The sequence below is a fragment of the Anabas testudineus genome, chromosome 7 (assembly GCF_900324465.2).
Source record: "Anabas testudineus chromosome 7, fAnaTes1.2, whole genome shotgun sequence".
Taxonomy (NCBI): domain Eukaryota; kingdom Metazoa; phylum Chordata; class Actinopteri; order Anabantiformes; family Anabantidae; genus Anabas; species Anabas testudineus.
In genome coordinates, this window is record NC_046616.1 from 2,145,184 (window position 1) to 2,166,845 (window position 21,662).

Here is a 21,662-nt window from a genome sequence, read left to right on the forward strand (position 1 = left end):
AACATGTGGATAAGCCAAGAAAAACAAATGTTACAACATTCATCATAGAGTTTTCATTGGCTTTGAATTTAATCTCTGATACCAAATAGTTTAATTTAATTTATGGCTTAGTTAAAGGTGATTGAAAACATAACATCTGTGTCTGTCGACTGGGAGCAGACAGCAGAAATGTGTCCTATAAGATTAAGACTGGAAGATGAGCTCCAGAGATATAAGAGAGGTTTATCTGGAATAAATAATAATAAATAAATACAAATTTAACCGTGACCCAAATCGTGCATAGAGGTTATCTGACTAATTTTGTTCATAGCTTAATTAGAGAATTACACAGTGTTGACAGATGTTTGTATAGTATATGTTTGTGTATGTCATGTTAGGTTATGATTTAAGATGAAGAGGTCTGAAACCTCAAGCTGCCAAAGACCAAGTCTCCTTTAAAAAGGGGTTGATAACCTCAACAGATCTACCTCCTTTCCCTAGTGAAGGTAAACAAATTTAAAGTCAGGAAAAACACTTCTCTGGTCAAATCCCAATTTAAGAACAAGATCCACATTAAGTTCCACACCAACAATTCCAAAGTCAGTGTTCAAACATGTCCCAGGGAAAATGTCAAGTCCAGAACAAGTTCCAGAGCTACAGTCAACAAGTCCCTAGTCCAGTCCCAAGTCCAGTCCCTAGTCCAGTGCCTGGTCCAGTGCCTAGTCCAGTCCCTAGTCCAGTGCCTAGTCCAGTACATAGTCCAGTGCCTAGTCCAGTCCACAGTCCAGTCCATAGTCCAGTGCCTAGTCCAGCCCCTAGTCCAGTGCCTAGTCTAGTACATAGTCCAGTGCCTAGTCCAGCCCCTAGTCCAGTGCCTAGTCTAGTACATAGTCCAGTGCCTAGTCCAGTCCACAGTCCAGTCCATAGTCCAGTGCCTAGTCCAGCCCCTAGTCCAGTGCCTAGTCTAGTACATAGTCCAGTGCCTAGTCCAGTGCCTAGTCCAGTCCCTAGTCCAGTGCCTAGTCTAGTACATAGTCCAGTGCCTAGTCCAGTGCCTAGTCCAGTCCCTAGTCCAGTGCCTAGTCCAGTCCATAGTCCAGTGCCTAGTCCAGTGCCTAGTCCAGCCCCTAGTCCAGTGCCCAGTCTAGTACATAGTCCAGTGCCTAGTCCAGTCCCTAGTCCAGTGCCTAGTCCAGCCCCTAGTCCAGTGCCTAGTCTAGTACATAGTCCAGTGCCTAGTCCAGTGCCTAGTCCAGTCCCTAGTCCAGTCCCAAGTCCAGTCCATAATCAAGGCTCAGTTCAAGTGTCAGGTTCAGACTCACCACCAACTAGTGTAACAAGTCCCACTGTCATTGTCAGTGTCAGAATTTCAGCCCCAGAGGAGCAGATGTTAACTAACCAAGTCTTTTAAACCACTAGTATTAAAAGCAGAAATTCAATAAACCCATTCTTCTTTCTACCTAGAAAAAACATATTTTGGTAACTAGTGTGGGAAGAATCTGATGCTTCCACTGTAGCTTACACCGACCTTTTCATAGCTCTCAGCCTCGACGTGTTTACGCTTGCGGAGCTGCTTGGCGACTGACTTGGGCAGCATTTGGTGCAGCAGATCCTCAGCCAGCTGCCTCTGGTGCTTCAGATCTTCGGTCTTCTCTTTCAAGCTCTGAGCGTAGTTCTGTATCCACTCGGTCATCTGCTTGAAAGAGAACATCACCGCTGGGTAGATGAAGCAGGCTATGGTGAGCAGACAGATCCTCATACTGAGACCGGAAGAAACCGATCGAGATGCCAGCCTGAGAGCTGCCACTGCACGATCAAACAAGCACTGCTGAGTGTTTATCAGAGCTTGAATTCCAACATGAGACCCAGAAAGAAGCTTTGTTTCTGCTCCAGAAATCTGCCACAGACGTGTGTCAAAAATGTCTGAGTGCTGTGGAAGGCTGGAGTTGAACTTGAGGTCAATGTTCTCCAACCAGCACTGATTCAGTTGTTCAGTCATGATCCTGGCAAAGCCAAGGTAGCTGAGCACGTAAGTCCACTTGTGCTGGAAGACAGTGTGATCCATCATGTGGGGAAAGTCCCTCAGCTGTTGGTTGAGTTCTATGAACGTTATCAGAAGTCGTGCAGACAGAACAAGTCTCCAGTGAGAATTCTGTTTGGTTTTAGCTAAAGTACCGTCTACCGTGCCCCACATGTCGAGAAGTCTTTCAATTACCAAGGAGAATGTAGAAGTGCCATTTTCACTTGTGCTGTTTGTATCTAATGCAGCATTTAGAAATCCTTCAATGCTCCTCCGCACCTCCTGGCAAAATCCAGCCAACTCAACACTACAAGGAAGCCCGTGGCTGTTGCTGTGACTCGCCATTTCACCACAGACACGAGTGAACACAGGAAACACAACCTCCAGTGAGTTATTACCCGTGTCTTTGGCAGATAAATGTCTCATGTTTTGAAGCTTGCTGACAAGTTGCAGGGTAGCTATTGTTCTGCATGAAGTCAGCTCGTTGTAAGCAGCCTCCGTGGTGTGCAGCAGTTCAAAGTTGGAGGTGAGGTCAATGGACACAGAGCCAAGAAGGGCCAGGAAAGACAGGAGACAGGCTGTCAGAATCCGACGAACGGTGCGACTACTACCAGACAGAGAAAATATGGGACACCTGGAAAACAGGAGTACAGCTGGTGAATTAGTGAAGAGGGTTCAGTCAGCTCCAAAGTACTTCAAGTATTGACTTAGCAACATTGATGGATAAAGGAATGACCCTCACTCATCACCGTGCAGTTAAATAACAATATTGTGTCAGTCAACATTAATGTGAGGAAGAGTTCATGCTAATATTCTGTTAAAATGATCCTGACAAAATAAACACAGTTCAGTACTGCATTGATCACAGGGACACAGGGATAAGCAGTGCAGGTGCAGACATTACACAGCCAATGTGCACGTGAATTATGTGTCTCTGTAGGTGGTCACACTTTCTGTCTGTATTTATTTCGACAGTATTTATATTTTGTGTTTTTGCATAGAGGGAGAAATAAAGAAACAGAGCAGTTGAACTATAGTCACCATCCTTTTTTTGTAAAAGCAGACGCCCAATACTGTAGTTTCTGAGACATCATGACCCAATTAACAAGCTTGATATATTTTAGTTTTATTATGTTTAAACAATTCTGAATTTGTTTTATTTTGATGATGCATCTTGAGTTGAGATGCATAAAGTGTCAGTGTCTATACTTCGTTTAGTGCAAAGTAACACTTTAAACTACTACAATACTTGTGGCTGAAACTAAATAAACTAAACTAAAGGTTTTGCTGTTCAGGGAACCAGTGGTGAACATTTTCCACCATTTCTGATAGAACCATAACAAGCGTCTTACTGTTTACAATAATATTAATTACAACAGAAATGACCTGCACTGCTTCATTTTGTATATTTTTCTTTTTTGCACATTGGTGTGATGATCATTTTAATATTAACTTCAGAGAAAACAGCTCACACCCTCTCAGACTTTTGTTAAAGGGTAGGCAGCCCAAACTGTCCACAGCTGTAAGTACACTGACATTTAACATTGAACAGAAGCTTTTCTGTCAACAATAACATAATTAGAAAGAATAAGAAAAGCTGCACAGGTTAAACTGTTTTTTTTTTTTTTCTTCCACAATCACCTTGTGGAATAAGACCTCACCTTCTCACTGACCTGTTGAATTTAGGAACAAAACATTAATCCAGAATTTAATAATAAATAATAATCTAGAACTATATTCTATTCGAGATCCTGGTTCCTGGGCAGACACATGAGTTAAGACAAATCTGCTTCATTATTGTGTTTTTACATTTATCCCATGTACATCAGGTGCTCTCAGTGGATCCTGTATTCTGTCGATTTTATTGTGGAGTCTTGTTGTAAATAAATAAAACATCTGATCTTGTTCTAAATGCAGTTCCACATTTATACATATATTTCTCTGAGTCAAATCAGCAGGTTTATATGTGTGAATTCTTCCCTCACCTGCACAGCTGACACTCGCTGTCCGCATCTTGTTGCGCCCACGGAGCGACTCTGCTCTTCTTGATGAATCTTCTTTTGAGAGAAGCCGAGGACAGGGCCCCAGAGGCCAAACACTCCTTTTTCATCAAGTCCAGCTTTGACATGAGACTGGAGCTGCAGCTGCTTCACACTGGCGGCTTCTCAGGACAGAGTCATTGCACAGAGGGAGAGAAACGTCCCGTTAGTGGAATCAACACAGTGGATCAACGCAGCGCCAGGTTCCAAAATAAAAGCCCGCTGTCGGTCCGGTCAGTTTACAGTGAGCAGCATCAGGTGACCTGAAAAAAAAAACACCTGGATAACAAACAATAAGTCTTTTAATTAGTCTCTTATTAACTGGCTCTCACTTGTTCACAGCTGCGATCTGTTTAGGCTGGAAAATAAAACAAATCAATTTTAAAGCCATTAAATAGCAAAACTCGTGATTCTCTTGTAAGACCACGGCTCCTCTGGTTATTTTTAATAGATTTATTATTTATTATGTCATGTTTGTCATATTTGTTACAATTAATTAAATGTGTGTCTGCTTTTATTTTGAAATCCAAATCGTAAGTCCATGTGGAAGCTTGTTGAGTCTTTTGTTTCAGAAGTATGTGTATTAATTATAGAATAAGTAATATGATAGTAATGTCATATATGATGTAAATAGAATTATATTTGTTTGGTTTCTGCAGAAAGTTTAATTCACTTTAAATATCTGATAATGTGGTACCTGGTAATTTACTTTTCAAATCCATAAACATGCATTAATTTCTTCTATTCAGAAAAAGACTTTTAAAAAAGAAAATATATTTACTGTGAGCTTATTTTGGATTGATAAACTGCAAACAAATGTTAAAGGTGCAAAATGTGACAAACATCTGTACTAACTACTGAAATCTAAGAAGTTATCTGTTGATTTATTAAGGAGCTAAAACAGCTGTTAGTAAAAGATGAGGCTGATAATAAAACATAATAATTGATTCGTTTATGAAAAACTGTATTAAAAATCCAACTGACAAATAAATGTACAACATTTCCCAGTGTCTAAAAGCTGATACTATGATTTAGGAGGTTCTGTCTGTAGCTCCTAATTCACTGTATGATGAAAAGCACAAGGACAGCACAGTCTCTGAGTGTAAAACAGAAAGTGAAAGAGGGTGTGCATACTGTAAATGTGGGTTTTATGTGTGCCCCTCCGTTAAAACACGTATTAAACACCGGACATCTGAGAAGACTGTGAACGCACCATTTCTTCTCACCTCTGCCAACACGCGTGTTTACACACGTTTCTAATAATCGGCTTTAACTTTGAAGGCGGCTACCGGAAGTTCTCCATGTGGCTCTCCGTATTGGTCTTTTTGCGCACACACACAAACACACGCCGAGAGGATTGTAGAGTCCGAAACCAGGACAAAGCTGAAACATAGCGAGGATATGAAGCAGTTGCTGCCGCTGCTCGTCCTCCGGTAACGGGCTCGGTTCCGTGGCTCGTTGCGCTCGTTAAATCTTCGGCGGAGTGACGCGGGGACTGCGGGTAAATGAAGGCGCTGTTTGGAGCCGCGTTGAACAAAGAGCTTTTCTTCCTCTACCATTGTCACCGAGCGGAGCGCCTGTTTCCAACTGATCGGAGGCTGTGAAAGTAAGAGAAGTGCTGAAAAGTTGAAGTGTGCTTGATTCAGAACCTTCAAATCTCCGCAGGCGCCTCCTGGTTTGATCCAGAGAACTGTTATTGTGATGCACTGTGACTGGGACCTTATTGTAACATTTCAAACTTCAAGTCAAACAATGAAACTACAACAAAAACAGCTGTGGAGCAAATACTCAGAGGTTTTACTTAAGAAAAAGTACCACTACTACAGTGTAGAAGTACTTAATTAACTCAAATCAAAGTATTATTGGGTATTCTGTTAATAGTAGGATCAGCAAGTGTTCCAAAAGTAAGCAGCTGTGGAGAGTCATACATAATACATTTATTATTTAGAATTACTGATGCATTCATGTGTGGCTATGTTTAATTTGAACTTAAAGTAGTTGTAATATTATAAATGTTGATTTTGTGTTGTGTTATTAACATGAAGCTATGAAGGAACTAAAGCTGTCAGATAAATGCTGTGAAATAAAAACTGCAATATTTCCCTCCAAAATGTAGTAGAGTTAATGTTTAATCTTACATAAAAACAAAATAAAGAAAAGAAAAGTTTTAACACTTTCTGTACGAGCAGATAACTGATAACTGGCTCGAGTTAGTAGATAATGTGTCAGATTTAGAATAGGTTGGTTCTGCTTTAATAAATATTACGTTGATGTGTTTCAGTGTACACGTCTCGTCAAACACTAATATCTTTGACACATTATACGGTGTAATGTGTGGAGAGACTGTTGCACCAGACTGCATTCAGAAATCTGAAAATTTAAAGTTCTCATGCTTATTGCAGTAAAAAGAGAATTCTTAAAATACAACTTAAAACTGACTCTGATGCTCTGGGAGCCGCTCTTCACATTGGCTTTCATTCAATAAGAGAAGTGCTGCAATGGTGGATTATATCTTATATCACAATAAGTAAAAATAACACATATGTTGAGTGAATGATGCCGCATGCTTTGCCAAAACACCGCCATATTCAACTGATTTAAACATGGGATTCTTTGTGTATTTGAACAGCAGCTGATTTCGGGGGCCAGATCGACGTGGCCAGCGCTTGTTGAGTTTGCCATGCTGCTTGTGTTGACAGGTGAGGGGCGGCCTGTGCTCCAGTCATGACCTCGGGGAATGGGAACACTGACAGCAGCCAGCACAATGGAGAGAGCAAAGCAGCCCAAGCCCTAGTCAAGTCCCACATCCTCACCCATCTGATAGAAGGCTTTGTAATCCAGGAGGGTGCTGAGCCTTTCCCTGTGAGTACCGGAACTGTCCGTTAGAGGTTGCACTGATGTTTGAAGACCAGTTTGTTTCTTTAAAATCTCTTTTAGAGGCACAGAAACTCAATTATCCCACTGAACAACACACTGAAAAAACCTCTATATTAAAACTTCAAACACGAGACAGAGATTAAAAACCGTGCTGCAGAAGGAGGAGAAGGATGGGAGTCTTAGTTTGATATCCTTGGAATGGCAGGGGGAATTCTGGCTGTTCAAGTGAAGGCCATCTGCTGCATGCCTTTGATAACTTGGGTGCAACTGTATAAGTAGTGGAACGTTCGGGAGGAGATGTGTAATCGTTATTAATTAGAATCTGTAAACGTGAGTTTTCTGCAGACCAAATACACAGACGTCCTTTTATTTTGACAGAAAGAACTGAGGTACTGTGAGGTGTAGGTGAAGGCTGGCACCGTTTTCTTTGGAGTGCTCAGCTAATCTTAATGTAACCGGATCTGTGGTTCTGTTGTTGTTATCTTTGTTTTTCAGTTAGAGAGAGAGAGATGTACTGAAAGAAAAGGCTCACCTACTTTTTTGGCTGCCACCACAATCACTATGGGCCTCAGATAACCAAAGAGCTGAATCACATCTCTGACAGTGGCCAGTCCAGTTTTAGTCACTCAGATTTTACAGATTAAAGCTCTAGTACAAAGCTAAATCAGGTACAGTGCAGTTAAGGTTATTTATTCAGCACCAAAAGAGAAGAGCTCAGTATATCTGTTCTACATCTGGAAACTCTAGGAACCACAAGTAAACCTGCAGTCTGAGAACAGAGAGTTCTGCTTGGAAGATAAGGAACTATGAGGTCTTTAAGATAAGATGGAGCCTGATTATTAAGTGTTTTATAAGTGAGGAGAAGAATTTTAAATTCAATTCTGGATTTAACAGGGAGCCAATGGAGAGAAGCTAACGTTGGAGAAATATGATCTCTCTTACTAATTCCAGTCAGAACTCTGGCTGCAGCATTTTGGATTAACTGGAGGCTCTTTAATGAGTTATTGGGACATCCTATTAATAATGAATTACACCCACATGGAATTACTCCCTCCATGTGGGAGGCTAGGGTTTGAATCCCAGCTGTGACCTACCTCCAGTAGTGGTTCTTAGACAAGACCTCCTTATCCTTACCCCGCCTACCCATGTTTCTCACTTGTAAGTCGCTTTGGATAAAAGCGACTGTTAAATGACTAAATGTAAATGTCAGTAGTCGTCATACACACCGCTCACATGTTTGTTTCTGTTCTTATCAATGATCAGATTATTTTATTTTAAGACAAATGCAAATGAAAATAGTTCATAAACTGATCACAGCAGGTTCCACGCCAGCAACAACCAGGCCAGAGCCATTATTTAGCCTGAGCTGAGTTTCCTTTGTTTCTGGAACATCCTGTTAATTAACAGCTGAATACCAACTAACGTTTAAATAGTGTGAGGAACATTTACAGGAAATCATCTGGAAAAGTTGCCCTGACAGTTCCAGTGCCAGAAAGAAACTATGATAGACAAAGTAAAGTCCGACCCTGGTTCCTGCAGCCTGGAAGAGTTCAGAGGTAGAAATGTTTTGACCACATATTTAAAATTCCCCAACCCGACGCCTTTCCTCGTGAAATCGTTTCACTACTGCCCTTTATAATAAAATATTAATCATTTATATCAAATATAAATATGAATAAACCTCTGTTTTCAATAATCGACTGTCCAGTTTCAAACGGGGGCCATGTTAATAATATTTTTAATCTGCAGGTTGAACGTCCATCTTTCTCAATCGAGAGCCTGAGGAGACAGACGGCAGACGCAAAGATGGACAGCTTCACTTCAAAGGGTACAGTTCTTTAGATTTGAAGTTCTCTGACCAGCAGCACAGCTTCGTCAGCTTCAGTTCATGATCTCTGTATACACACATGGTACTAGAAGACATTGTGTTGTCACAGGGCTGCAAGTTCCCGTCCAGGCGATTCACTGACATTTAGCTCAGTAGCTTCAGACACTGACTGGCCATTCAGCAAGATTTGGGTCAGTGGTGTCGAATGTTGAAGTTTGTAAGACCAAGAAACTGGACACACAAGAAACAGCGACTTGAATGGACGAACATGGGATCAACACAGTCTTGATGCTAAACAGTACAAAGTATAGAACAAAAAGACAAACCTAAAGAGAGATTCACGTTCACGATGGGACTGGGACATGATTATTACTCTGTCCTCTGAATGTTGATCACGGTTTCACCTCTCTGCTCATTTTGCATTTCAAAATAAGAGTGTTCTGTCAAGATAAATTCATCCAGGATTAATGAATGCATCAATTTTCAAAGCTGTGTTCAGAGACTCAAGTTATCTGGATGAGAGTAAACTGTAAAGAATTACAGGTGTGTGTTTGTGTCCAGCTGAGTGTGTGTTGACTGCTGTTCCCTCAGAGTTAAAGGCCCAGCAGGAGCCGATGCTGACCTGCGAGCTGTGCGGCAGAGTGGATTTCGCCTACATCTTCAAAAGGTCCAAGAGGTTCTGTTCTACCGTGTGCGCTAAACGGTACGACAAGCAAGACATCACTGTCTCTTCAGTGTCCCAGCTGGTTGTGGAGATGAACAATGGCCCAGCTGAGGCTGATTATGAGGCTTCGATCTTTCATCTTACCATGTCAACTTTCTTTGTAGCTACAATGTGGGATGCACAAAGAGGATGGGTCTCTTCCCCAACCGCAAAACCACCCTGGAGAACATGAAGAAACAAAGAGCGCTGACTGGAAACCACAAAAACTCCAGTTTAGAGTCTAAGAAGAAGGTGACAGCACTGAGCTTTTGACTCTTATGTTGTATGTTTATGACGTGTATTCTTTGAGATGAGTCTTATCTGTCTTCTGTGCCTTGCTGAAAGCGTTTGTTTCATTCTTAAATTAGATCTAATTCTCATGTCAGAAGCCAGATTATTTCCTCCTGGCTGTGGCACATGTGTATTTTAACCCCTCTCTCTCTCTCAGACCACCCCCTCTGTGCAGAAACTTGCTGCAGCTGCTCTGTCCACCGGTCACTCGGCGCACCCCGTGCAGGGAGAGGCCAGCCAATGTTCAGACTTGTCTGGACACAAAAGCCCCCTGTCCCCCCTGTCAGCAGCCCAGCGGGTGCCTGCAGTGCAAGAGCCTGAGCTGCCCCTGTTGCCCCACGGCTTTCTGCCCAGCGATCCCGGCCAGTGGAACATAGAGGACGTCTACGAGTTCATCTCTTCTCTGCCAGGTGGGTGCTCCCTCTCACACCTGATCTCAGGTGGACTGTAGTTAGTCGTTACCGTGACCCTCACGAGTCACGATCCACTGGAGTTTTCTGCACAGAGCAGTGTTGCCAGCTGTCTGACCGCCGGTGGTTTGTGGCTGCAGGTTGTCTGGAGATCGCTGAGGAGTTCCGTTCTCAGGAGATCGACGGACAGGCCCTGCTGCTGCTGAAGGAGGACCATCTCATGGGGACCATGAACATCAAACTGGGCCCTGCACTCAAGATCTTCGCCCAGATTAACATGCTCAAAGACTCGTAGCCCATTTCACCCCCCACTCACACACACTGTTCTCAACGGCAGCTCTGGACAATGTGGATGTGCTCAGGATCACATCCGTGTAGACTTAGAGTTTGACGGATGTTTTGTCGCGGCCTGTTGAACACGGGGACCTCAGCTGGGACTGTTTTACCCTGATGACTTCACTCTGGCACCACTTCCAGAAAACTTCACCCCATAGTTTCATAAGAACGGTGTGTTAGCTAGCTGCTAGCTGTGTTGGGAAAAGTGTTTCATAGAGAGCATGTTTTCTGTTTTCTGTTGTTGCTGCACTGTGGGTTTGTTAGAGGATCAGTCTGTGCATCCTGTGCAGAGTTTCTGTACATTTAGTTCTGACCCAGGACCCTCATGTTACACATCACTGTGTTGCATTGCTGTCTCCTTGAGCTCTGGACATTTCAGTACAGACTTAAAACAGGATCACACTAAAAAATGGTAAAATTAATGAAACTAATGAAACATTTCCTTTGCAGCTACAAAGCTTGTTTCCACTCACCTGGATCCTTGTAAACAGTTTGAATTGGCATCATGTGTTTCACTCAGTAAAGAGCCGCCAGTCACCACTGGAGAAAGAGGGGAGCTGCAGAAATGAGACAAAGCTTTTCAGCATTAATCCAGGATCAGCGGCAGCGCTGCGTTCTCTACAGAAGAAGAAGATGCTACATGATCACACCACCATCATACAGAGAAAACTTTGCTCCGTCGCTCAGAGAAACGTTTTATTCTCATTTCAGCCTCGTTTTAGTTTCTATTTAGTTTGATATGTTTCCTGTAATCATCTACTTAATAACTTATTAACAACTTAATAACCATGATCTTCATCATCAGACGAGTTAGAGTTCACTACTACCAGGAGATGGCATTGCAGCACCGTGCTGTGTGCTATGAGAGTTCTGGAGCAGACAAAGACTGGAAGCAGCTCACTCTGAGAAATACTGTCACTGGACAGACATTTGCATAATTGTGATAGAAAAAACTAAATCTGGATCCTTTTCATTTGTTTTGGTCAGTATCTGCTTGAGCCACTCGTACTTTCTCCTACATGTTTGTGGTGCTCGTCAATAATGGACAGAAGGGTTGTTTTCATGTAACAAAGCCATTTTAATTCAGATCTACACAGCGTTTACTACGACTGCTACAGCTGTGCATCAGGAAAAGTGATCAGATACAGAATCTATGCACAGAGGAGATGACCGCCATAAGTGCCTGCGGTAAAATTGGTTCTGAAACTCTGCGACGGTTTGTACGTCATTCTTATATTTACCAAAGTCACATGGATGTCGCTGCTGAGCTGCTGAGGTATCAGAGTGTGAGCCACAGTAATGATGCCACAGAATGTTTGAAACGGCATTTTTCACAGTAAATTATTCTATTTTTGGAAACAAAACTGCTAATAATTCTCCAATTTCACTCTAAATACCAGCAGCAGCTTCAGTAGCTCTAATCTAACACCATCTGTTTGCAACAAAACCCTTTCTGTAGTTTACCTTCAGCTCAGTTTCTAATCTCCTCTACGATCTCGTTTCACTAGTGATGATGACGGACTGCATCCTGAACAGCATCTGTGGGTTGTAAGATGTTTAGTGGTAGACACTGTTTTTGTTACAGGCTTGTGAGTAATTGAGTATTTGTTGTTTTTTTACAGAAATCTAAATTTTTTTAAATAAAAATAACAGTGTTAGATAAATTGTACCGACTGCCTGTGATCACTTTTACATTGTTTACGTGTAGTTGTAAGTTTGTTGGAAGTAGAATCACTATTACAAGTTCAATTCCTGCATCCAAAACTCTAAATTATGGAATTATTAGCAATGATATGTGATTAAGTTGGTAAAGACTCTCAGTCGTCCAGGGGAAGTTATCTGGAAGTTGAGTCATGGCAGGACTTAACTTCCAGATATGTGATTAAATATGAAAAGAAAAAACATACCCGTTTTACTCACGTGAAAAAGTGCAGAACGAAGTAGTCAGATCATTTATGGTACTACAGTGTACAAATACTCTGTTTCTTAAGAATCCTGCATTTAAATGATTACTTCAGTTAAATAATGTTAGTCCTCAGCTCTCAGGTGCTGCTCCTGCTCTCCGGGGTCCTCCGCGGTGCCCAGGTGATGGAATCTGTTCCCACTCACCGAGAAGACTCCATCTGCATCAGGTACCCACCAGGTACGCACATGACCACAGACTGCACCGCCTCCACGGCCACCTGCTGTGCAGCTTCGGCACCGTGTCCACAACAAGTTCAACAAGCTGCTGAAGCTTCACATCAACAAAAAGCAGCAAGAAACAAGACAAACGTGGAAACAACATATTTTCTGTGACATGATCAAAGCCTGATCATTACTGTCACTGACCTGTTTTTACAGAGCTAATTTAAACAGGACATGTAAAATGTTAAGGGTTAAAACTGAGGACTGGTGATATCAAAATTCAACGTGAAGAAATTATCTCTTCTAATTTCACCTGAAAAAATATTCCATTTGTGTTCCCAGGCTCCATTAGTGTCTTATATTGTTGTTTTAAATGTTATAATTGAAGCAGAGTAAAAACTAGGATACTACAGCTACAGGAGAAGTTAAACCAGCAAAAAAATGGGAATAATCAAGTTTCCACTCTTTTCCACAGCTGGAATTGGAACGTGGTAAACCCACATAAAAAATGCATAAACCCAGAAATACATGGGACAAATTCACCGACAACATAATTAAACATTTTTCCCACAATAATGAGATGATTTATTTCCCCAAAATACAAAAAAGTGAAATTTTCGCTTCATTTTGACTGAAAAACAAATAATTTTAAACAATCCCATTTTCAGCTTCAGGGCCACAAACTCGGTAAATTAAGGTTTTCCTTCATTTCCTCATTAAAATACACTCAGTAGTTCAGATAAAATAAAGGGACTGGATAAAACCCTGCAAAGAGAAAATCACAAAGCTGAAATATCAAGTCAATCATTCACCGCCAGGATCGACAAAAGAAAAGCATCTAACAAAATATCTGCATCTTATAATTACGTGATAATTACCCAGTAATGGTTCCAAAAATTGAATAGAATATTCAAAACATAATTTGATAATTTCAGAAAATCACAATGGAATACATTGATTTTATTAATTTAAATTAATTCAGGTAAGTTTACATTTAAAGTTCATTTAATTTGGGACAGGTATAGTTCATATTTTGCACTAACTTGTTGCAATGTCATTTAATTTATAAAACAATTATTGGGTAATTATGATGTAATGGTTTACTGACATTTTTACATAATTACCTGAACGTTTGTGCATCATTAAGATAATATTTTACCCAGTTACTTTGAAAATGAATCTGAAATTGTACTTATTTAAGCTAATTTCCTGAATTTACAGGAAATATGACTTATATCAAAAATCCCATATTAAATACAGGTAGATCGGTATCACATAATCAAATTAAATCAATGTGTTTTTTTATCTGGAAACAGAACAGTGTGAACATGAACTGCCAGTGGTACATGAACAAAGTACTTTTAAAGTAGTATCAAACACTCAGCGTTTGAACTGTGCACAGACCGCAACGCTCGTTTCTGATCTGTTTGCGTTGATGTTTCACGTCCATGTTTCCAGCTCCAGTGTGAACAGACACCGCAATCTGATCTGCAAAGTGAGCTACTGTACATGCTGAGAAGAAGAACAACAGCAGTGACATCATTTGAGGGACAGACAAGTTGATTTGATCACACATGCAAATCAGATGTGAGTCAATTAGAGGAAACATGAAGGCAGAGAGGCACTCGAAAAAAAAGATTTTCCACCCACCAACTGCAAACAGTGTCACCTTTTACTCTTTATAAAGGGAAATTGAATCATTGTGCATGGATGCCAGTGTAAAGCGTTAGTTCCCAAGACTTGGAAGTAGGAAGAGTTAACTAGTTTGGATTCAGATGGAGAAACAGACTTCAGCTGCCAAAGCTTGGCAATGAACTCTAACCATAAAGGATTTGGGCTGAGGATATGAGGAATATGTGGGCAGAGAAAACACTAGTGTCCACATACTGTGGGCTGCACAAAACCAGAAACAAACCCAGAAGCTTTAGAAAACATTTACCAAGTGAGTGGGCACCATATTTGAGTCCAGTTATCCTTATAATAGATTCATACTCCCAGTGATGTTGTGCTGAATTAAGCTCTAGAGAAACAGATTTTAACAACCTTGGATGTTATTTAATAGCTCTGGCGCCCACTAAACATATGGGTGCACGCAGGGGCACTTAAAATAAATCCAAAGAGCCAAGAAACACGAGCAATCGACCAGGTGTAAGCAGCTGAACAGCAAAGATTCCTGTTGTTTTGAGGATAAGAGTCACTGAACAGCGCACGTGGGTTATACATCTACATATATATATATATATATATATATATATATATATATGTATCGTCTGTTGGAGGAGTATAAAGAGGAAAAGTTATATTGATGCTACATAAAAAAATAAAGGAGAGTCCGGGTTTAATGTGTTTCTGTATGTGTGTGGTGGAACTGTCTTTGTTTAAAGCAACTGTGAAGTAAATAACTCCACAAAAATAAAACTAGAACTGCAAACTTTAATAATAAACTTCACTGCTGCCCGGGAACACCGAATATCACTGAGATTGTTGAATGTATCCACAAACTCACTCTTAATGATCAGAACTTAAAATGACTCTCCAGTAATATCTACTGACCCTATAACAAAACTAAAGGCTTTATACAGAAGTGCAAAACAGAAAAACTGTCACGTCTTCCAGTTTCTCTAATGTGAATCTTTGCTGTTTTTCTGTCTTGGGTGATATTATCTAAAAATCTCATCAGCAGATCTGATCATTCCTTCCAAAAGCAAACGTAATAATAAATTATTAAATAATTAAGATGCAACACATCCAGAACCCAAAAAGCAATCAAATATATGTATATCTGATTTCAAATTCTGCACCAGCACCCCGTGTTAAAATCTCTCATGAAGCCACAGCTCAAGCAGAAGCTCTGCTACATGTTGGATGTGAGCAAACAGCACTGCAGTGTTCATGCAGCGTCCCTGGTGTCGTAGCTGTCATCCTCGGTTTTGTTTGCGACCTGGTGGCGAAGTCAGAGGGGAAGATTAGAAGAGACAGTCAGCGGGGACGCTGATTAACACCGCCCTAACCCATCCACACTGGCTCCCAGGGGAAAAGAGAAATAACACACACAAGCTGAGGAGGAGCGATCACAGAAGAGTGAGACAAAGAGCCAAAGCCAAACGGTAGATTTCTTGTTAATTTAATTGAGTGATTCAATATAAAACATCATCAAAAGGCAGGAAGAAAAAAGAAAAAGCAGAAAAAGACTCTTGGCAAAGTGAGCACTGCGTCCATGCTGATAAGAGACGTTCAACCTGCAGCTCCGCCTTCTCTAAACTTCCAGCAGGTTCAATTCTTTTTATTTTTTAAGGAAACAAGTCGCAGTTCTACAAGACAACACGTTTTAATTTCAGCTTCAGCATCACCTGCAGGACGCATTTTGTTTCAGGGTGATCCACAACAGTCATCTCACTTACAGGAACAAACAGATTTATTTCTGCTTGAGTGTTCGTAGCTCAGGACAGATCAGGAAACAGGAGCAGTCAGACAATCAGACATGTTGGAAACAGTTTATCTTATTATCTAAACCACTTCAGACACTGATATATTGCTAATGGTCCCTCATTCTACTGAAAAACTACAGTGTGGGAAGCTCTCTCCACTCGGTTTGTTTCCAGCCAGTCTTATCGTCTGTGTTGAACCTAGTTTCCCCTGATTTTGCTGTGTTCCAGATTTCAGTAATAACCGATCGTCCTGATGAGCAGACCCACAGAGATTAAGCTGTAATTAGGTTTTCCTTCAACAATCATTTTAAAAGGACCATACCAGCGTTGTAAGTCATTTACCATGCATCATGTTAATGCAATGTAAGCTCCAGGTATGTTCTGGACTGTTTCCTGAACTTCAGGGAGTCAATTTTTGTAGAAATGTTTTAGTTAGGTTGTCAGTCACTGTGAGCATCAAAGCCTTTTTCATGCTTTCTGCATCTCCACTAGGGTATTCATAAGGAAAGATTTACCACCTGCTCATCCACAAGGGTCCAGCAGGACTGAAAATGTCGCAGACTGTCTGCATACTAAGCCCATTTCATGCCACGTTTTGTAATATGAAAGAACACAAGCACATGTATCTGTCCGAGATGAAGCAGAAATCACCATCAACAGGTTCGAAGCTGCTCTTATTTTTTGTTTAAAATTAAAGTTTCTCTCCAAAACATCGTGTGTGTGCAGAACCATATATTGGCTACTGTGGTTTGCACTCTTCTTTTTTCTTGCCCTTGTTGTTGGCACACCTACATGTTTGCTGGCGCATTAAGTCCAAGTTCAGACAGTTTCACAGAGCATGAAAACACACAGCCCTTTTCATTCACTGAATGGGAAACGTGTGTTTACAGAGCGGAGACAAGCACCAAGGAGTCAGGTGGAAAGGAAAGTCAGAGCTGCTTCAGCTTTTCCTGTAACGTAACATGACCTCACCAGGCAAGGCAGCGCGTTGGCCGGTGACATGAATGCAACATTCCTGCTGTTTAGCCTGAAACGGTCACAACCAAAGATAAAGCAGCTGCTGTGTCGTCCCTCAACCTGATGCAGTTGAGTTTGTAAATGATGTAAGTGCAGGTTCGAAAGTCAAACACCTTACAAAAATAAAAGCAGACATAACATCCACTGTAAAGAAACTTATATCTCTGTAAACTGGTGAAATCTCCAGTTGCAAAACACATCTGGAAAAGCTATTATAGTTTGTTGTATATGTACTGTACTGTAGGTACTGGTATAGTCCTTTTAGAATGCTAGGTGAGGACGACGTGAATGCTGTCACAAAGGTTTTTAAGCTCAAGGTGACAAAACGGGAGAAATACAGTAGGACAATAACTTAACAATTCGGACAAAAATAACTATTGTGCTTGTTTTTCTCCCACAAATGCTTGAAATTCCACAACGGACATGAAGTGCAGTCGAACAGGTGGTGTGTGAACAAGCCGCCACAGACCATATGGTTAATTTTAACTTAAAGGTCTCTGATCTGAGGATTACTATTCTAATGGTCACAGAAACAGCTGCAGCAAAAAAAAAAAACCAAAACAACTCCAACACAGAACAAAAACGGGAAGAAGAGATGTGTGTAAGGCGATTATATGTTTATATCCCTCCAAACACTGAACCAAGTGAGAAGAGTTCACTCACAGAGAGGATTCGAGTCAAAACCGAGAAACCAACCCGATAGAGACAGTGCTGATAGAGAGAGAGGAAACCTTTGCCACCACACACACACACAAGTAAAAAAAACACTGAGCAGAGCAGTTTTACGTTTCTGTTTCCTGTTAAGACTGTTTGTTTATACCTTGCTCCTGAAGAGGGGCTTAGCGCCAGGGCCACAGTACTCGTTATATATGAGCTTAAAGAGGAAAAGGTGGAAGAGAGTTATGAGCGACGCCACGCTGAACCAGAAGAGGAAGGGCAGGCCTGGGTATCTGTTGGCCATGTGCTCTTCATGGGCCAGAATAGCTTTAAGGTGCAGGGTGTGGCGGAGGTCCTGCAGGTGGCGCAGGTCTGTTGAGATGTAGAGTAGCGGTGTGATGGGCTGAGTCACCATCACAGGAAAGGTGTGACCTTTAATCTCTGACGTCAGCTCCACAGGTTCGTTGAGGCAGCCGGCCTCGCAGGCGTACAGCTTCACCGGCTTCTCCTGTGGCTTCACAGACACGTGAAGAAAAGGCTTCCCCTCCGTATCCAGCAGCACTGCCAGGTTTATGAGGTCCTGGTTGTAGTGGATCCCTCTCAAGGCATAGCTGTTATGCAGCACATCTGGATCAGCCTGGAACTGAAGGTGGTTTTCTGTGAACTGAAGGCCACCAAAGCTCAGCACCATGCCCTGCATGACTCCGTGAGCTCCTGCTGCCACCAGCACTTTGCAGCCTCTTTTCTGCAGGGTCAGAGTCCACAGTGTTACCAGCTGCAGGATCTGAGCAGCACTGCTCACCCGCTCGGGCCACAGGTTCTCTGCGTGCATGGTGGCGTGGCCGCTGAAGCAGTGGTCAGCGTAGTTAAGACTGGACTCAAGACGAGCTTGCTCATCGCTGCTCAGCCTTCGGTCCAGCAGAGGAGCCATGGTGGAGGAGAGGATGTAATAGAGGGTGGTGTTGACTGTGCGGCTCGCTGGAGTGTGAGAGTCTGTGATCTTCCTCATTTCAACACCTGAATGAGCAAAAAGGCAGAAAAAAAATTTTTATTGTTTCTTCTTATCTCCAGTGACTTCAGGAAGTGTTCAGACACTTTTCTAAAGTTAACCTTCTAAAAATGCATCTTTCTGTTGATACTTAAGGGTCAGTTAGAAGTGTGACTAACACTGCATTCAAAGTTTTTACAATCTGTTTTAGAAAGTGAGAAGAAAAACAGAAGACTACTAAAGTAAGACACTGAATATAGTGGAAGATTAAGTAAACAACAGACTGATCTGTTCTGTTGTCCGGGCTGAGGATACATTCATACATTGACAGACAGGAAAGGCACCGAAGCGCCACACACAAAATACTGGTGCAACAACAAAACCAAACGGCAACGTCTTTCCAGGCTACCCAGTAATAAAAGCCAACCCAACATGCTTTATGACCCATCATAAACCATTTTTATATTTACAGCAGTCGGCCACATTTCAAAAATATCTTCACTGATTCAACAGCTGCTGCTTTCAGAACAAATATCTCACCCTGGATAGATGTATTTTTACAGCTTGTTGTGAATTTAACTAAATTAACACTAAGTATGAGTGTGGACCTCATTTTATATATTTTAAATTTCATAAACGAGTGGCGATGAATCAGTTGTTGTTTTTGTTGACTAGATTAAAGACAAAGGATGTTATGTTAGGGCACGTTGCTCAGCTCACCTGAAATGAAGAGGTCCATCCAGGCTTTCTGATGATCTAAAACCAGCTCGTCCACACTGGACCTCAGCAGCTCCCCCAGCTCCTTCTTGGCTCCTTCTCTGAGGGCGATGAACGTCTCCTCCAGCTTGGAGGACTCAATGGGCTCTGAGGTCCACACCACTGACAGGATATTGTCTTTGTACTCTGACTTAGCAGAAACCTGGATCCTGCTGTTGAGCTTGTTGGTGACCACCACCACCAGCACCATGCGGTTATTCTCCACTGGTACTCTGCCGGAGGAGAGCACTATGTCTCCGTCCTCCAGTTTCTCCACGCTGCTGGAGAACTTACTGCCAAATGTGGGGTTGTCAGAGGACACGTCCAAGGAGGCAGGTCTGTCGGACGGGTTGTTGATGTGGATTCGCTGGAGATACACGTTGGGTCTGCTTCTGTGTGCGATGAACTCCTCTCTGATGGTGACACAGTCCCGGGCGGACTGCAGAGCGGCTGGGGAGGCGCAGCGGACCGACAGCACGGCTCCTTTACGGAACCACAGCATGCTCGCCTGAGCCTCGGCCCGCTTCCCCTCGAGATGGACTCCGAGTCTCGGTGAGTATTCAGTCTGGTGGACCGGTGCCGAGCCGGGCTGTGAAGACGACGCCACCCACAGTTTGTTAGAGTCGATGTCAATCAGAATATGGCCGTTACCTGTTACGAAAGGTGAGTCTAGTTGTTCCTGAGGTGTGCTGTAGATTCCCTCTCCTCTTTCTACAAGAGACTTCCACCGGTAGATTTCAGCCAGGAGACATTGTCCTGCCGCCCCACCGGGCATGGCCGAGCCGCTGAAGAACCTCCATCTACGATCCGCTCCCAGGTACCAATAGAAGATGAGGAAGAGCAGCAGTCCGATGAGGAGCCTCCTCGCCCAGCTACTCGATAACAAGCCGGGCAGCCCCTTCAATCTCTGCTGTAGCCACATTTTGCATCTATATAATGAAAGTCTGCATCTAAAGGCTGCACCCAGGGTGCCGAGGTGGTAAATTTCACGATGTCACATCGAATTCGGCTCCAACTTCAGAGCATGTCCCCCAGAGGAAAGCTGACAAACTGGCTCCGTTAGCTTCGAGCTAAGTTAGCTTAGCTCGGTTTCTAGCGATGTGAAGAAAAACAGTTACATCCCCCATCTTGTTTTTTTTGTCCTTCGCCAGGTGTGTATGAAAAGCATCGATGTCTCGTATCTCAGGTCATTTCGTTTCTTTGTTTGGCTTCAATCTCTTAAAAAATCGCCCGTATCCCAAACTCTGCAGCCAGCGGTTGACACTTCTGGTTTGTCACAACTGTCGTAAAGCAACACGGTACACTTGTGACCGGAAGTGTCGCAAAAACACATCCAGGTTAAAACGACTGCGTTGCAGGAAAATTCGAAAATAAAAGCACGAACACGAAGAGGGACATGTTTTAATTTCAATAAATCAATTATCTACATATAAATTATATTACCGGAAATTAAGAAATACATGCAATTATAAAATGCAATATTTATGTAATTGTGATATAATGGGCAAGTGATTACTTGCATTTAACTACCATAGTTAGATATATGTGTACTGTTTGATTTATTATTCTCACTTTTTAGTATCATCAAATAATCCATTTAAAACGTGTGTTCATTTCAAACAAATGAGTAATTTTTCATATCCATGTTCATCATTATTTGTTACTCAGAGAGAGAGAAAGATGAGTGACCAAATCTAGGCCGGATTATCAACTGCCCCCGGAGCCCCTTGGGTCCCAAAAGCTCAGACAATTTGATTCACTGTAAATCTGACTCATTGCAAATTTGACCTGGAGTTTTGCCACTAAAGTGCAACATGGACTGAAGCAGGTTTGGTATTATTGACTATAAACACAGCTGTTATTTGTAGAGGGACCCTGTGTTAAATTTAAAGTACAAACACTGAAACATTATTCCGGTGCCTATATAAATACTGAAGCAGGCTTTGTTTACTGTAATCACTCCTCGGTTACAAGGTGCCTTTCTTATGCACTTCCATTGTAAGTGATGCCGGAAACTATATTTACACTATTTAGTGCCTGTTGTTGTTATGAATGAGGGTAAATTACTGATGTTACATTGATCAGTGTCCCTCTTTTCTTGTTACAGAGCTCACTATCAACGTTAATACTCTGTATATCATCTTAATTATAACACAGATACCCTGTTATTGGGTGCAGGCTACGTGCAAGTGCTCATGTCAGCAGA

The 21,662-nt window shown here is 42.0% G+C and overlaps 2 protein-coding genes across 4 annotated transcripts; one reads left to right on the forward strand and one right to left on the reverse strand.

The window, feature by feature from the left end:
- Nucleotides 1-5,347: 5,347 nt before the first annotated feature.
- phc2a (polyhomeotic homolog 2a (Drosophila)) lies at nucleotides 5,348-12,196 on the forward strand. 3 transcript variants are annotated; one of them, XM_026366825.1, is made up of 7 exons: nucleotides 5,348-5,644; nucleotides 6,668-6,900; nucleotides 8,665-8,743; nucleotides 9,335-9,446; nucleotides 9,572-9,698; nucleotides 9,895-10,147; nucleotides 10,288-12,196. In XM_026366825.1, the coding sequence occupies exons 2-7, from the start codon at nucleotides 6,763-6,765 to the stop codon at nucleotides 10,440-10,442; spliced, it is 864 nt and encodes a 287-aa protein (XP_026222610.1). In that variant the 5' UTR covers nucleotides 5,348-5,644; nucleotides 6,668-6,762; the 3' UTR covers nucleotides 10,443-12,196. The 3 variants fall into 3 exon arrangements, with proteins under 3 accessions (XP_026222610.1, XP_026222612.1, XP_026222611.1); XM_026366827.1 differs by having other exon boundaries at nucleotides 6,671-6,900; XM_026366826.1 differs by having other exon boundaries at nucleotides 6,738-6,900.
- A 968-nt stretch (nucleotides 12,197-13,164) lies between these two features.
- On the reverse strand, nucleotides 13,165-20,891 carry kiaa2013 (KIAA2013 ortholog). The gene is made up of 3 exons (XM_026368853.1): nucleotides 19,421-20,891; nucleotides 17,876-18,729; nucleotides 13,165-15,551 (listed from the first exon to the last, which is right to left on the reverse strand). Exons 1-3 carry the CDS (start codon nucleotides 20,376-20,378, stop codon nucleotides 15,501-15,503), a joined length of 1,863 nt encoding a protein of 620 aa, XP_026224638.1. The 5' UTR covers nucleotides 20,379-20,891; the 3' UTR covers nucleotides 13,165-15,500.
- Nucleotides 20,892-21,662: the final 771 nt, after the last annotated feature.

Bases quoted from the DNA above. Each gene is read 5' to 3' on its own strand.
- phc2a (XM_026366825.1), top strand. From the start codon at position 6,763: ATGACCTCGGGGAATGGGAACACTGACAGCAGCCAGCACAATGGAGAG. The intron at 6,901-8,664 runs GTGAGTACCGGA...TTTAATCTGCAG, and splicing joins AGGGTGCTGAGCCTTTCCCT to GTTGAACGTCCATCTTTCTC. The intron at 9,447-9,571 runs GTACGACAAGCA...CTTTCTTTGTAG, and splicing joins TCTACCGTGTGCGCTAAACG to CTACAATGTGGGATGCACAA.
- kiaa2013 (XM_026368853.1), bottom strand. From the start codon at position 20,378: ATGTGGCTACAGCAGAGATTGAAGGGGCTGCCCGGCTTGTTATCGAGT. The intron at 18,730-19,420 runs GTGAGCTGAGCA...TTGCTCATTCAG, and splicing joins GATGGACCTCTTCATTTCAG to GTGTTGAAATGAGGAAGATC. The intron at 15,552-17,875 runs GTATAAACAAAC...CTTCGCCACCAG, and splicing joins AGCCCCTCTTCAGGAGCAAG to GTCGCAAACAAAACCGAGGA.